Genomic DNA, 15,647 nt, shown 5'->3' with positions numbered 1-15,647 from the left:
AAATTTACTTTATACACTATATATATATAAAGTAAATTTGGTAGTTTTCATTATGATGTTATTTAATAACAATATTCTAGAAAAAACCAACTTATTTTATAATTTGAATAAATTTTAAAAATCATAAGCTGATGAAACTATCATCAATTTTTAAAACACATTATTTCATATTTAAGTATTCAAATAAATTTACTACTTTATCATATTTATTTCAATTTAAAATTTAAATTTCAGATGATGATTGAATTACTTCTGTAATAAAATACTAAAAAAAAAAAACAGGTCTACACAATTTATATTTATAGATAAACAGGTCTACAAAATATATTTATTAGATAAACTTTTTCAATTTTTGAAATGATTTATTTAAGCATATAACTACAAGCAAAGATAGGAAAAAAAAACCTATATATTATCCAATATCACTTCCTAAGCCTTTTAAATTTCCGGTACTCTATACGAAAATTAACAACTAATTAACTAACGTTTTCGATCGCCTCCGCGATCTTCGTCAGGTTTTATCGACGGTTTGAAATAGAATGCAAATAGAATTATTTCAAAATTCAAACGATCGAACCTCTCCCGCGTGCAATAATTGCGAATGATCTAACATGCAATTAATCTCCCTGATACCATCATAAAAATGGAGTACCGGTATGAGGATTGTTTACCTATATATTATTATAGGTTTTTTTATTATTATTATTAACATTATTATATGATGTTCTTGTACTATTTAATTTATATTAATTATATATAATCAGTAACTTGCTTTTAAATACAGTAGAAAAAATATATAATGTGAAAATTCTTTAACTGAAGACAATTCATTTAAAGAAAAACAAATTCATTTTATACAATAAAAGTAAAGGAATACTTCAAAATTGTTAGGAAAACTGACTGAAAGTTTAAATAATCAAAAATCCTGTTTTGTATATTGTTCTAAACAGCACAGAATATTTAATTATGTAAAAATTAATAAAAAGAACATCAATTGAGAGAGATACAACTTTTTCATGCATCATTTACTCATTATGACTTAATTATTTGAAAAATGTTTCAAATAATTAAGTCATAATGATTGTATTAATGATGTATTAATTAATGATGTAAGTTGTATTTATTCAAAATTGATGATAGTTTCATCAGCTTATGATTTTTAAAATTTATTCAAATTATAAAATAAGTTGGTTTTTTTCTAGAATATTGTTATTAAATAACATCATAATCATATGAATTAAATGCATAGTTTTGTAAATTTTACATTTGTTTTTATTTTGATGTTAATTTTAGGTAAGTGGTGGATTTACTGTTGGAATGACAGTTTTGGAATGTGTAAGAAAAGAAGCACAAGAAGAAGCATCTTTGCCTGATGCTCTTCTTGATAGAATGAGATCTTGTGGTACAGTATCGTAAGTAGATTTTATATATTTATGTATTAATGTATAAGCATAATATATGCATTATAAAAAAAATCAGTTTGAAGATTTTATTCTGACTATTTCTCACAACAAACATTTTAAAATTAATTTACATATATTTAATATAACAATCTTGTCATAATATGCTTCAGCTGCCACTGTCTATCCAAGGACAATAAAAATGCCTTTATTTAACAATAGTTATATAAATAGTTAGTTTGCAATTTTTCATTTCATTTAAATGAAAAATTGCAAACTATATTTTCTTGGTATATATATATATTTTTTTAATATTGTATTAATTTTTAATATTATACAAGTCTTTTTTTTCTACAAAAATTCTTATGTAATTTGTTGTATTATTAATATTTTGGGGGAAAAAATTTGGAATAGTTTTCATTATTTTGATTTATTTATTTATTTTTGAATTTATTTTAATGTAATGTTATATACATGTTTTTTTATAGCTTTATCTATGAAGATGAGCGTGGTATTTTACCGGAAACCATGTTTGTATTTGATCTGGAACTTCCAATTGATTTTCAACCAAGAAATAGTGATGGAGAAGTAGAAAGTTTTCATCTGTTGACAGTAGAAGAGGTAAGACATATTTTATTTTACAAAATTCTACTAATTTTTTTTTTTTTTTTTTTTTTTGAATGCTATTCTTAGTTATTGAAAAGATTCTTATTGACATTGTTGAGATGTTTCTAAATATTATAAAATTATTTTTTTTTATGTAAAAAAAATAATTTTATTTGAATATTCAGAAAGTAAAAGATTTGATAACAAGCACAAAATATCTAACATTATTAAAATACATTAAAACAGGTAACTTTTACAATATAAAAATACAGATGAAACTAAATTGGACATGATGGAAGTTTGAAGACAATCGCCAGAAACAAAACAACTGACATATCAAACATCAGTTAAAATAACTATAACCTTAACATTATCAAATATAAACAGTCTAAACCTGATACTTATAACCTGAAAATCATTTGACTTTAATATATATCAGGCTGTATTACTATTAGTATTGTTTATTAAATACTAAGTAAGAGGCAGACAGTATCTGCCATCTCTTGCTAAATTTAATAATTAATTTAGAAGGTTCTGGAAGAAAAGAATCAGCCTGAAGCAGGAGTAACAAAGTGTGGTTATATCCAAAAGCAAGGAGCTATGGAAGCAAGGATCAGATAAGTATGGGTAGCATAACTGGCAATATGACCACATGGTAAACAGTAGTTGTGAGTTCAAGTCCTGCTTCAAACCAATTCTTTTTCTTATAGAACTTTTAATTATTAAATTTAGCAAGAGATGGTCCTAACACCTGCCTCTAATGCCAAATTACTTAGCATTTAATTAATAATAATGATATGGGCCTGATATAATCAGCAATCATTTGACTTTAATAGTAACACTATCACAAGTTATAAGAAAAAAATGTGCTCACTGTGTTTATTTTATAGTTATTTCTCTATGAAAAAATAAATTACATATTAAAATTGTTTGATTTAAAAAAATATAACTAAATTTGCTATTCTAAAAAAGTCCATTGGATCAACATAATGCTTCGAATTAATTGATCTACTAAAAAATAAGAGTAATGAAAATAAAACAAAGAAAAATTGTTTTATTTTTTTTATCAGTAAAAAAAACTCTGCTGTTATGACATTGCTGAGTTTGAATGTTTTTAATTATACATTATTATATACTGTACATAAGAATTTTATTACATTGATGGTCCAGAATTAAAAACTCTTCATACAAAATTTTCAACATTTCAGGGAAAGTAGAAAAAAACAGTAAAAAATTTTGCAATTAGACAATTAGAATGCTTAATGGTTTAAAAACGTTAGCTTTAGCACTAAAAAATTAAAGCATGTGTATTTTTAGAGTAAACTTGGCATACAGATAGAAAATTATTTCACTCTAGATCAGTGATGATCAAACCTTTTCTGGATGAGACCCAGATGGGAACTTTGTAGACTTATACTGAATCCCATACAACTTATGGAATTGCAGACTTTAATCCTGCCGAGTACCAACATAATCCATAACCACTAGTAATGTATAGTTTATTCCATCTTTTTATTATTCAAGTTTAATTTGAATATTCTGTCTTGAATATCAACTTAATTAGGGTTGCATAATGGCAGAAGAGAGTAAAATAAAAATTACATTGCCGAAGCCCAGTGGATGCATATCAAAACTTCACAGGCTGCAGTTAGCTTGGGGGTTATCAGTTGCTCAAGACTGACCACTATATTTTCTATATTGATAGTCTATAGTAATTTGATTAAAATATAAATATATGAAAATATGCTTTAATTATATAAAGTCAAAATTCTAGCAACTATTCCATGTAAATTTAATATTTCACATTTAATCACATATTTAAATTTTGTAATTTTTTATTCATTCATTAGTGAAATAATGTTTACCTATTAATTATTATTTACTGGAATATTTGATTTTCTCATACTATGTTAATTAGTATTATTATAAAATTAAAGACATGCAGAATATAAGTTCTAAAGTTATTTCAGAAAATTATTATATTTGATTGAAATAATTATATAAAATTCTGCAGAAATATAATAAACAATGTTATGATGTTATTATGAAATATACTTCTAACAAGGGGAATCTGGGAGGTGGTCATCATGGATTTTGACAAAATTTTGTGAATCTGTAGTATTTTCTTGTACTTAAACTCTGCCAAAGCCACAGGACCAACTATTCAAGCATTTTTGAGAAAATCGGGACTAAAGTTTTTCTAGAACTATTAATATCTATGCAGAAGTGCCATTCATGTGTTCATGGCATGGTGTGATTAGTCAAGGCATTGCAAAAGAATATGCAGGTTCAAATCCCATATGAGAATTTTTTACATTTATAATTTAATATTATTGTTAAATTTGTTATGTACAGTTTTCATGCCATTTATTATTTTTATAAAATACTAGCAGACCCGGCCACGCATTGCTGTGGCTCAAAATGTATCTATTATAAATGTATAACGCCTCCCCCGTGGGGGGAATTTCAAAAAATCCCTTCTTAGTGTACATTCTCTTGACGTACCCTATTAAAACGCAATCAAACACGCATCTAAAATAGTATAATAAAAGTCGAGTTCTTCACAGTAAGCCTTAATCCTGTCCCTCTCCGTCGCAAGGAAATATCGAAAAATCCCTTTTTAGTGTATATTCTGTTGACGTAACCTATTAAAATGCAATCAAAAACGCAAAAAACCGCATGTAAAATAGTATAAATAGAAGCCGAGTTCTTCACAGTAATCCTTAATCTTGTCTCTTTCCCCGCTGAGGAATATCGAAAAATCCCTTTTTAGTGTATATTCTGTTGACGTAACCTATTAAAATGCAATCAAAAACGCAAAAAAACCGCATGTAAAATAGTATAATAGAAGCCGAGTTCTTCACGGTAAGCCTTAATCCCGTCCATCTCCCCCCAGTAGGGGGAATTTAGACGTGTATATTATAAACAAACACTTGCGTATTCGAATGCAACGTTGTGTCAAAATTCAAAAAGAATCGGTAGGAACAAACAAACGTTATATTTTATTTATATAGATAGATAGAAAATGATCTGCTTTAGTCCATTCTAACAGAAAAGCATAATGCCTCACAGAAAAGCCAACTTAGGTTGTCAGAAGTTAGCACCATCTGTTGGACATGAAAGCCTTAATCCATATATAAATATATTTTTGAAAGGGGGGAAATAGTGGTCTTCACATATGCCACAAACCTTCGCGGGAGTGTATTAAACAACTTCCCAAAGTTTCATGGCAATCGGATAAATAGTGTGGTAATGCATGAAGGACAGACACACACACAGACAGACATACATTCGTTTTTATATATATAGATCAGGGAATTCAAAAATTATTTTTCAACAATTTAGTTTTTGGCACAAAAAATATACTTGCAATAAATATTTAAAATTACTGTCACAAGAAAATGACAACATTTTGGATGGTATTTATTATAAAAACAGTTAAAACATAATAATTTGGTGCACTATGCACAAATAATCATTGCTACTTCATTTGTACAATCTTTACATTTTGTTTTAATAACAGAGGGTGGAAAACAAACTTCATTGATGTTTTTGAAAATATTTCTTTTGCATGTTATTTGAGATGCAAACAATGCATATTTTAACATGTCACAAAAAACTGGTGTGCACAACTGGTTAGTTGTGAATTAGAGAGAGTACAGTAGAGCGTCAATAAGTGGAACCAATTGGGGACTGGGGTCCTTCCAGTTAATGATTCGTTCCAGTTTCCGACTTTGTACGAAAAAATACATTAACCTGTCCGATGTTCAAATTTTTCTCCGTTGCGTGTTGCTTCGTGTTGAATTTTCGTCGATTTTAAGCCTAACGAAAATTTTTATAATAATCATCGAGGCTATCGTATCGTTAAAAATTATTTCTGCATTTTGTACAAACAAAATAAATATATTAAAGAATATAAAAAACATGAAAATTATACTTTAGAAGTAAATTTAGTATCAAAAACATTCGATTCAGCACGACACAGTCCGACTGAAAATCGTTCCACTTTCCGGCCATTCCACTTACCGACGTTCCGCTTATCGACGCTCTACTGTATATTAATAGCATCTTTACAATTGGCTATTTCTCTATCAGTTTTAAGGAGATAGCTACATTGCACTAGTGCTTATTGATGCCATAGGAATATCCATATCTTGCAAATCAAATACAGTATAAGCAAAAATGTCTTCTATAAAAATTTGTTTGGCATGTTTAATGGTTTTATATATACAGTAGAACATCATTTATCTGAATCAATTGGGGACTGGGGTTGTTTGGATAACTGATTATGTACGAAAAAATATATTAACTTATCCCATGTTGAAATTTTTCTCCATTGCGTGTCGCTTTGCGTTGAATTTTCATTGATGTTAAGCCTAACATAAATTTTTTAAAATAATAATCGTGGCTATTGTATCATTATAAATTATTTCTTTATTTCGTACAAACAAAATAAATATATTGAAAAATATAAAAACAAAAAAAAATTATACTTTAGAAGTTAATCTAGTCACAAATTTTTTAATGGCATCACTGTTTTTTTTTAATGTCCAATATTGTGGCAATTCCAACTCCATAGTTCTGAGCTAAGCTCGATCCACTAGCACCACACTTCAGCTGATCTATTATTTTAAGTTTCTCGGAATCACTGAGAACAACGTGTTTACATTTAATCGCCATTGCGACCGGTACAACTACAGCACGATCTGTTACAAGTATAAAATTCGCAGATCCAAAATTAATGTCCCCAATGGAAATGGATTTCAATTCAGCACAACACACATCCCAATCGTACAGTCCTCAGATAAACACCACACAAAAGTGCCAGTGCTGCCAGCTAAAACACATACTCCAACAAAAAAAATATTGGAGTAGCCCAAGACATAGCCAAAGATTGCAGCACCACAGCACTATCGGAAATTTAAATTTGCTGACTGGAACGCTTTCGGTTGATCGGCTTTCGGATAAACGATGCTCTACTGTACTGTCCATCATTGAGGTCACTGGCAAATGAAAAGAAAGAATTCTAGCAGTCAATGTTGGTTGCTTCCCTTTCTACATCAAAGGGAAGCGATGAACTCTTAGCGGCGCCTTACCTCTTCAGTAAAACAACCATCCAGGCAGAAAGCATAATCTTTTTGTCTAGTTTTCTTTTCTGATCAGATTAGGTCTATGTACAGTACTACTAATATATTATATACAGTATATGTAATATATTTTTTGCTGGGAAAAGAGTCAATGGTGTTGAGTTGCTTATTATAATATCCTATCCTTACATATGAAATGTAAATGTATTCATATGTATAATATAAAAACCTACATTTATGTTAAACAATACAAAATGTGATTATAATGTCATATGTATTTAAATTTATAAGCACTATATCAGCTTTCCTTTATTACTAGACTTATTATACCATGATTAGTATCATCATTACACCAGATGATGTAATAAGTCTAGTTATAAAGGAAAGCTGATATAGTACTTATAAATTTAATTCAAGACTAGACAAGAAGCATATTATAGAATTATATGTATTTTCTAAATATGGAGTGATCAAAAAATAAACAAATGTAAAAAAAGATTTTCTTACAGGATTCAAACCCACATATTAATGCTCTTTTTTTACAATGCCTTAACTAATCACACCATGAATGCATGAATGGCACTTCTGCATAGGTATTAATAGTTCTAGAAAAACTTTAATTGTGATTTTCTCAAGAATGCCTGAATAGTTGGTCCTGTGGCTTTGGTAGAGTTTAGGTATAGAATTTTGCAAGTGTATCACGAGTCTTTGGGACATAATTTGTAACTAAAATATAGAAAATAAACTGTAGTATAATTCCAAATATTGAATAATCTTATTTTTTATAATGCAAATATGTTACAGTATGTATTTAGTATATTTTCTGTAATGTAGTAATCATATTAAAATATTAATTATTTGGTATTGTTTCTATGGGCATTACTTTCTTTAATGACATTTCACCTTTTTTAAAATTTTGTCTTATAAAATCTTTTATTTGCCAATTTTATACATTTTCACATTATAATGCCCCAGTAAGCATTTCAAGTGTTATTTGGTTTCTCTTTAATTGCTTTCTATATAGTACAATTTAAATTATTTTAAGAGGTTATATTTAATTTTAAAAAGTTAGAAAAAACAGTATTTCTTTCAATATTTGCACTAAGGATAGAATAAAATAAATATTTGAATTATTTTGATGATTTTTTCAAGACACTATTTTTAATATTTATTTACAGACAAAACAAGTTGTTGTAACAGAAGATTTTAAACAAACAAGCAGTCTTATTGTACTTGATTTTTTGGTACGTCATGGTTATTTAAATGCAGATGATGGTAGGTATTTTGCATCAGTATATAATAAATAAAATTGTTAACTTTTTTATTGTAAAAAAAATAATAATAATTAAATTCAAGAATGAATATTTTATTACTTTCTTATGTTATCATAACATTTGATTTACCAACATTTTAAATTCTATACAGTACTAAAAGTATTTGTTTTTACCATGAAAGCAAATTCTTATGATTTTTTTTTAGAAAAGAAAACAAAAAGATTGACAATACTCTAGCTAAAATTTGAATAAATGTAGTGCAAAAATTTAAGTTTAACCAAGTTTAATTAAGAGTCTTTAGCCAATCATGCTTTTAATACTTACATAATAATTATAAAATACTTCTATATATTCTGTAGTCAACTATTATTTTAAAAAGATTAGGTTTTTAATAGAACATTATGCATTGATGTATATATTTTGTGATAAGTTATGCTATCTGTGCAAACAAATATTACTGATATTGCTTTATTTTCAGTCATGAAACACTAAATATATGTATTGGCTACATTAACTTAGGGAAAAAAAATTATATTGGACACTTTTCATAAAATATTTCATCATGGCAGCATTATATCACATGTGCTAGCTATCTCATAAACTATGCAACTGATATTATTTTAAAATTTCATAATTAATTTTTGTTATTTAGTAATAAAATCTTAAATTTTTTGAGGATCATGTGATTATTAATCAAACTCAAGTTTATAAAAATGAGATTTCAAATTTAAATTTGAATGTAGTAATAGAAATATTCAGTAGTTTTAATGTTATTTTAATATTAATGTAGTGTTCTGTCTTATAATATAGCTTGTTTGTATTATATTTAACTATAATATCTGACTATAAAGATGTAATTAATGTCAGAAATAAAAATTTCAATCTACGTATTAGTTTAATAGTTCTCAACATTTTTGTGACATTAAAAAGTGTGCTCAAGCACACTTTTTAATGTCACATCAATAGTGCTCTTAAATAAATGAAAAATACTAAATTCCAACATTTAAGATCTGTTTTATTTTTTTATTAAAAAAATTAAAATAATAAAAATAATCGATATTTCAAAATTATTTTGTGAAACTTTGTTATAGCCCTATAAGAAGTTTGTAGCATGCTGGCTGAGAATCAGTGTTATATAAATGTGAAATACTAGAATAATTTGCAAATGTTTTAATAAAAAAAAAATTGCATGTTAACTGACTAGGCACATGAACAATATACTTAATCTAAGAGGATTTGTGAAAGAATTATGCAGTATTTAGAAAAGGTATGATTGCAATTCTTTTCGTAGCATTCAATCTTTGGTTAGTTTTGGCATTGTCAATTGAAACTCTTGTTGAAGATTGGCTTAAATTATCTTCTATTAAATTATTACATATATACATATATATGCATATATAAATTTTTTGTTTTTGTTGTAAATTGTTTAATCTTAATTTTGTAGTTATCACTAGTTTTCTTAAAATTTTTTTGCTTTAATATGAACTTAATATATTAAGAATGTTTTAATTCAAAGATGATATCTGAAAACAGATTGCAATTAAAATACATGCACTTAAGCAACAAAATAATGCATCTTACTAACAATAATAAATACATCTTAAATACCAGATAATAGCTATGAAATTCTTTTTGTTACTTTCAATATAAAATGCTATTTAATTTTATATCTATTAGACAGAATAAATTTTGGTAATTGATTTTATGTATGCAAGTTTTGTGTAGTGATGATACTTTTGTTTAGAAAACTTCTATAATTAAGATACTTTGAATATAATATAGTTGTTCTAGATACTGTTTTATGAATAAACTAGTGTTTCGGTAAAATGTGTTTGTAATTTTCTACGTTAATTTATTCAAACATGTTCATATATTAATGCAAAACAGTTCATTAAAAAAAAGGATAATACTCTAATGATGCATTACATGAACAAAGGGTTTGAAAGTGGCAGGCCTGGGTTTTGCACATGCAATAAAATAAAGGAAAATTGTTATTAATGTCAAAACCTGAAATAATTATATTGCTTAATGCAAAAAAAATCTATTTATTAGTAAAATTTGAATATGTACAGTACAATCAAGAAATAATGTTGCAGAATAACTTGCAAATAAAGATAATTTATCAAAAAAAAACAAAACAAATATATACAAAACTTTCCCAACAATTGGAGACTTACAAATTAAATTACAATTATCTTAGAACTAGCTCCACAAAAACTAACAAACAAAATATGAAAAAAATTATTGAAAAAAAAAGCACAAAGAATCTTACTAATGAATTACACAATGAATGCACTTTTTGGTGATGGTTAGACAAATTGTCTAACAATCACCAAAAAAATGTCACTAAAACTGGAAAGTCAGTTTCAAAAGTCAGTCTCGCTCAATCCTTAGCACCACCTTATTTGATTCTTCAATTCATCTCCTTATAGTGCAGTTGGGTGACATTAAAAGCATATGCCCACTCAACCCTATTTACATACATACTTGTTAACACTTCATTCATTCTAGTAATCTGTCTTGTTAATTCATGTCATCTCCCTTACAAGTAGTTTTAAAAAATTTTTATTGCATTTCTGAGGTCACTTTGGGGTGGGAGATCATTCTTTTAACTTTTTGTGGAAGTTTCCCCGAAGATGTCATTTCTGGGTTGATGTCATAATTTGCCACCAGCAGTCATCTTAGTAAAGTGAATTAATTTCAAATTTTGCCTGGATGAGGTACAGTAGTCTATCCTTAATGAAATAAAATCAACTCCTTATAACGTTGATGATACTTAATGTTATTATTTTAGATGAGCAAAATTGTTTTTTAATTTATGAATGTTCGTGCTAATAAGTTCTGAGAATTAATTTGAGAATATTGATTGCAGAAAAATTTCAAAATCGCTTAATGTAAAAATAGATGATTCATTTTTTTATTTTTGATGTAAAATTAAGAATATTTCTCTGTAAATATAACTTTAAAAAAATCTAATTTAATGTGTGTGTAGCACACATTATATTGGATTTTTTTTTACACTTTGTATTAACCTCAATAGTGAAAAATAATGAATAGTGAAAGAATTTCTCTCTCTTAAAGGAACTGAGATGATGATAGTATTTTTTTAAAATTGACTTCACAGTGATAGTTTGCCTTGCAATGAAGCCAACTACTAATAAATTAGCAATTATTTACAGTCTACATATTATAGTTGAAAAATGTTTATTAATTGTTTTTGTTTGTTTGTTAATAATTTTTTTTTAAATGCACATGAAATTAAAATCAGAATTTATGATTTTATATCATTAAATTAGTAATAAAATTTAAACAAAAATAAAAAAATTTTAAAATTAAGGAAAAAATAGCATTTTTCTTTTAATGTAACCTTTAACATAATATTATTAGCTTTTCGTATAAAAAATTCATGTATGAAAAATTTGTTGAGTCAGCAAAGTATTTAGCCAGAATACTGGTTTGACAAGATCTAGTTACTGTACAAGTAAATTCCAAAGTGATGAATTAGAAAGTTTTATTAATGTAAAGATTAATGAAAAAAAAAGGTAAATGTACCGGGTGTTTTTTGATCTCGAGACAATGAAATAACTTAATTGGATCTCATTATTTTGGGAAAACGGTATAGACAAAAGTTGTAGGGTTTCGAAGGTCAAATCAATTTGTGACCTTGACCTTCAAGGTCATCTGTGGGTCAAGTCTGTTTTCTTTTCAATGGGAACACACATTTTTGACCTTGGCAATGGAAAGAGCGGGAAATTTCACAACCGGATATACCTTTGACCTTATGGTCTAGGTCAAAAGTCCTTAAAACCTTAAAATAATCTTGACTTTTGACCTAGACCATAAGGTCAAAGGTATATCCGGTTGTGAAATTTCCCGCTCTTTCCATTGCCAAGGTCAAAAATGTGTGTTCCCATTGAAAAGAAAACAGACTTGACCCACAGATGACCTTGAAGGTCAAGGTCACCAATTGATTTGACCTTCAAAATCCTACAACTTTTGTCTATACCTTTTTCCCAAAATAATGAGATTAAATTAAGTTAATTCATTGTCTCAAGATGATAGAAGCCAGACTGCTATACAGTGTATTTATGTTAAACTTGTATAATACTTGTTTTTAAAACTCTTATAAATTAAGTTTAAAAACAATATTATAAAAGTAACCTTTGTTTTGCAGTTAATGAATTTTAATCATAAGTTGTTGAACAGTAAAAACTGCATCAAATTGGATGAAAAAAATTAATTCAAAATTTTGCCAAACTATCAGATTTATTAGATTTTTTCTGATCTGATCATGTAATATCAGAACTAATTTTTCAAAGAAATGGGACAATAAAATGAAAAATGCATGTTGTTAAATGTCGTTATTAAATGTAGATTGTGGCAGAAATTTAAAATCTGATATAATTTTAGTTGCATTGTAGGATCTTTTCATATATTTGCAATTGCAAGAGGAATTGGAAGAGAATTTGCATTAAATAGGTTATAGAAATTGAATGTCAATTTGAACACTTGCATTGTTTTTTTACCTGCCATTGAAAATGATGTTATGCTAAACTACAAGTATATTTAACTTGCTTTGTATCATGTCCCAAAATCTTGAAACTCAAATTTCATCCACTTCCAATCAAGATAAAGACCAAAACTTAGAGAACATAACTGTCTGATCACAATGCATTTTAATGATGATTTTAGGGGTGCCATTATTATCATTCTTCTTCAAAACTCAATAAACAACTAAATGTTTCTTCTAAATATTTTTGCTTCTTGTCTGGGATTGATAAAGCTTGATGTGGACTTAATTTGACTAATTTTTCCAGACTTGCCATACTTTATAGGTCAAGCAAGTGATGCAAGTGATAACTAAATGTATCATATATCATTTAATCATGTACAGTGATACCTTGGTTTTCATAGATAATCTGTCTGAAAACAATCAGTGAAATCTGAAACTGACGAAAACTGAAACAATTATTTCCACATGAATCAATGTAGATCCAATTAATTCATCCTAGACACTCCAAAATACATACCAAAAACACATTTTATAGAGAATAAATATAATGTTTAATACTAAAAACAATAAGAAATTAATATAAAATGAATATGAAAGACTAATGTAAAGAATAAATGAACATTTAACATGGCATTTACCATGAGTAATGCTCACACAACAAGGAACAACAACACACTGAGCAGGAAAACGCATGCTGATAAATAAGGGCAGCCCATGCCCTTATTTATCAGCATGATCTCTGTAATTTTGCAAATGACAACGAAAATCAAGACAAAATTTTCATGGAAAAAATCGACGATAACCGAAGTCAATGAAAACTGAGGTATTACTGTATGCCTGTAAATGTATTAAAGTAATGTATATGATGGGGAAGACCCTGATTCAGTAGTCAGTGACCCAACACCACCTACTTTAGAAGAAAGGATCTCCTCTCACTTTTTTAGGATGACGAGGGATGAAAGGTCATATGTAGGTAGAGACTAAAACAAGACCCCTTTTACAAAATAATGGTCACTTACAGTACAAATGATCTCAGAGTAGTCTTCTAGGTGTAGATAGAGGTCACCAAATTGGTCTATCTTGGTTCCAATGTCATGGTTGAGTTTGTCAATAATTTCTTTATTGAGCCATAGCCCCAGAGTTATTTTTGTAACCTCTTGTCAGATGGGAATTTAGGGATCAACCAATATGACACTCTGAATTGATGACAACTCATACAGGAAGAATTAGGTAAGAGCTGGATGAATGTCTGAAAATCAGGCACTTGAAATTCACATAACAAAAATTTTGTTGGAAAAGGCACTAGTGATAGGAATTACACACAAATTTAAGCACAGATCTTCAAAAAAGAACGTTTGTCAGAAATGATTGGCTCTTGTGAAAGGATATTACAGAAGGAACTCTGCCTTTTTGCAGGAGAACAACTTTGAATCTTTTGAAAAAGACTTGGGGAAAAACATCATGTCCTTAAAAGTGTTTTTTTTTTTTTTTCTATTTAAACAAAACCTTTTTAGAAAGATTTTTAGTGATGGGTTTATGCTCTGTCCAGAACCTCATACAAGCATGCTTTTTAAAATTAAAATATTAAAATTATTATTAACCTTATTAAATTTTCTAGTAAACGTTTTTAAAAATTTACTTAACTTTTTTACTTACTTTAATAGCTTATTTTTTGTAAAATTTTTCATATATTAAAAATATTTTTAAACTTTTAACTATATTTTATTAAAATAAATTTGTGTTAAAAAAATAATTAATACAGTTTAATTATTTTTTAGAGCCCAATTATACACAACTGATAGAAATGATACATCGACCATTGCATCACCTTTACGATCAACTACTGCCATCTTACAAAAACTCTGTAACTAATGACTCTAATTTATAAGTAATTAGTTTATCTTTAATTTTTGAAGTGCGCCATGCACATCTTTTTTCAGTCATTATGTATCATATACTCCTATTATCAAGAAATTTCAGTCATTAAATCATTAGACAATGATAACTTAATCACGATAAATTTAAAATATGATATAAATTATTAAGACTTGTTTAATGAGTAGTATTAATTAAACCAAATACAGTATCATAGATTAGTTAATTTGATTATATTTTTAGATCTCAACCTTTATTTCTTTAGGATTTTTAAAATATTAAAATCATAACTGCTGAATGATGAATTGTTTACAATATAGATAGACTTCTTTTGTATAAACTAAGAGAGAAACATCTTTTTATGTTGTAATATTCATACTAAATCTTGTTAATTTGAGAAATTTTAGAAACTAACTTATCCTATTCTAAATATCATATCTATATCAACTGTGATGAAAGATGAAAGATAAAAAATATAAAAAATAATTTTATCAAAACTTGCTAGAAACATATTAACAAAATACTTTTAATAATTAAAAATTTGAGTTATTGCTTCAGTTATACGAATGATTTTATAATTTTTTATGATAAAATGAATTTGTTGGTGATAATTCCTAGTATTTTTCACTTCAGTTGTTGTATTTTATACAGGTATTTAATATTTTCATAAAATAAAAAACACATTCATTGTTACCCAATATGTAAGTAATTTACTGTACATTGCTTTTGTAGAATTTTTTAAAATTAATAATTAGCTGAAAAAAATAAATTATAACTTTGAATCTGAAGTAATTACAATTATAGGTTAATGTTACCTTAAGTAGCCAAGATGGCGGCTCGTCTCTAATTCCGGCAAGGAAACAGTGGGACTCGTGTTCTAACCTAACCTAAC

The 15,647-nt window shown here is 27.2% G+C and overlaps 1 protein-coding gene and 1 long non-coding RNA gene across 2 annotated transcripts in view; one reads left to right on the top strand and one right to left on the bottom strand.

Moving 5' to 3' along the window:
* Positions 1 to 15,215, top strand: part of LOC136971733 (uncharacterized) — a 48,826-nt gene extending 33,611 nt beyond the window's left edge. The window contains exons 5-8 of the mRNA XM_067266228.1: positions 1,294 to 1,412; positions 1,889 to 2,021; positions 8,272 to 8,368; positions 14,659 to 15,215. Coding sequence (XP_067122329.1) covers positions 1,294 to 1,412; positions 1,889 to 2,021; positions 8,272 to 8,368; positions 14,659 to 14,768 — 459 coding nt within the window. The 3' untranslated portion in view covers positions 14,769 to 15,215. The remainder of the gene's footprint in view (positions 1 to 1,293; positions 1,413 to 1,888; positions 2,022 to 8,271; positions 8,369 to 14,658) is intronic.
* Positions 6,292 to 6,989, bottom strand: LOC136971734 (uncharacterized). Its single transcript, XR_010880206.1, has 2 exons — positions 6,851 to 6,989; positions 6,292 to 6,512 (listed from the first exon to the last, which is right to left on the bottom strand). It is a non-coding gene; the product is annotated as an uncharacterized lncRNA (long non-coding RNA).
* Positions 15,216 to 15,647: the final 432 nt, after the last annotated feature.

The sequence above is a fragment of the Centruroides vittatus genome, unplaced genomic scaffold (genome assembly GCF_030686945.1).
Source record: "Centruroides vittatus isolate TY-2023 unplaced genomic scaffold, ASM3068694v2 contig_2696, whole genome shotgun sequence".
Classification (NCBI taxonomy): Eukaryota; Metazoa; Arthropoda; class Arachnida; order Scorpiones; family Buthidae; genus Centruroides; species Centruroides vittatus.
Note: the sequence above shows the minus strand (reverse complement) of the source record. Positions and strands in the feature narration are given on the sequence as shown.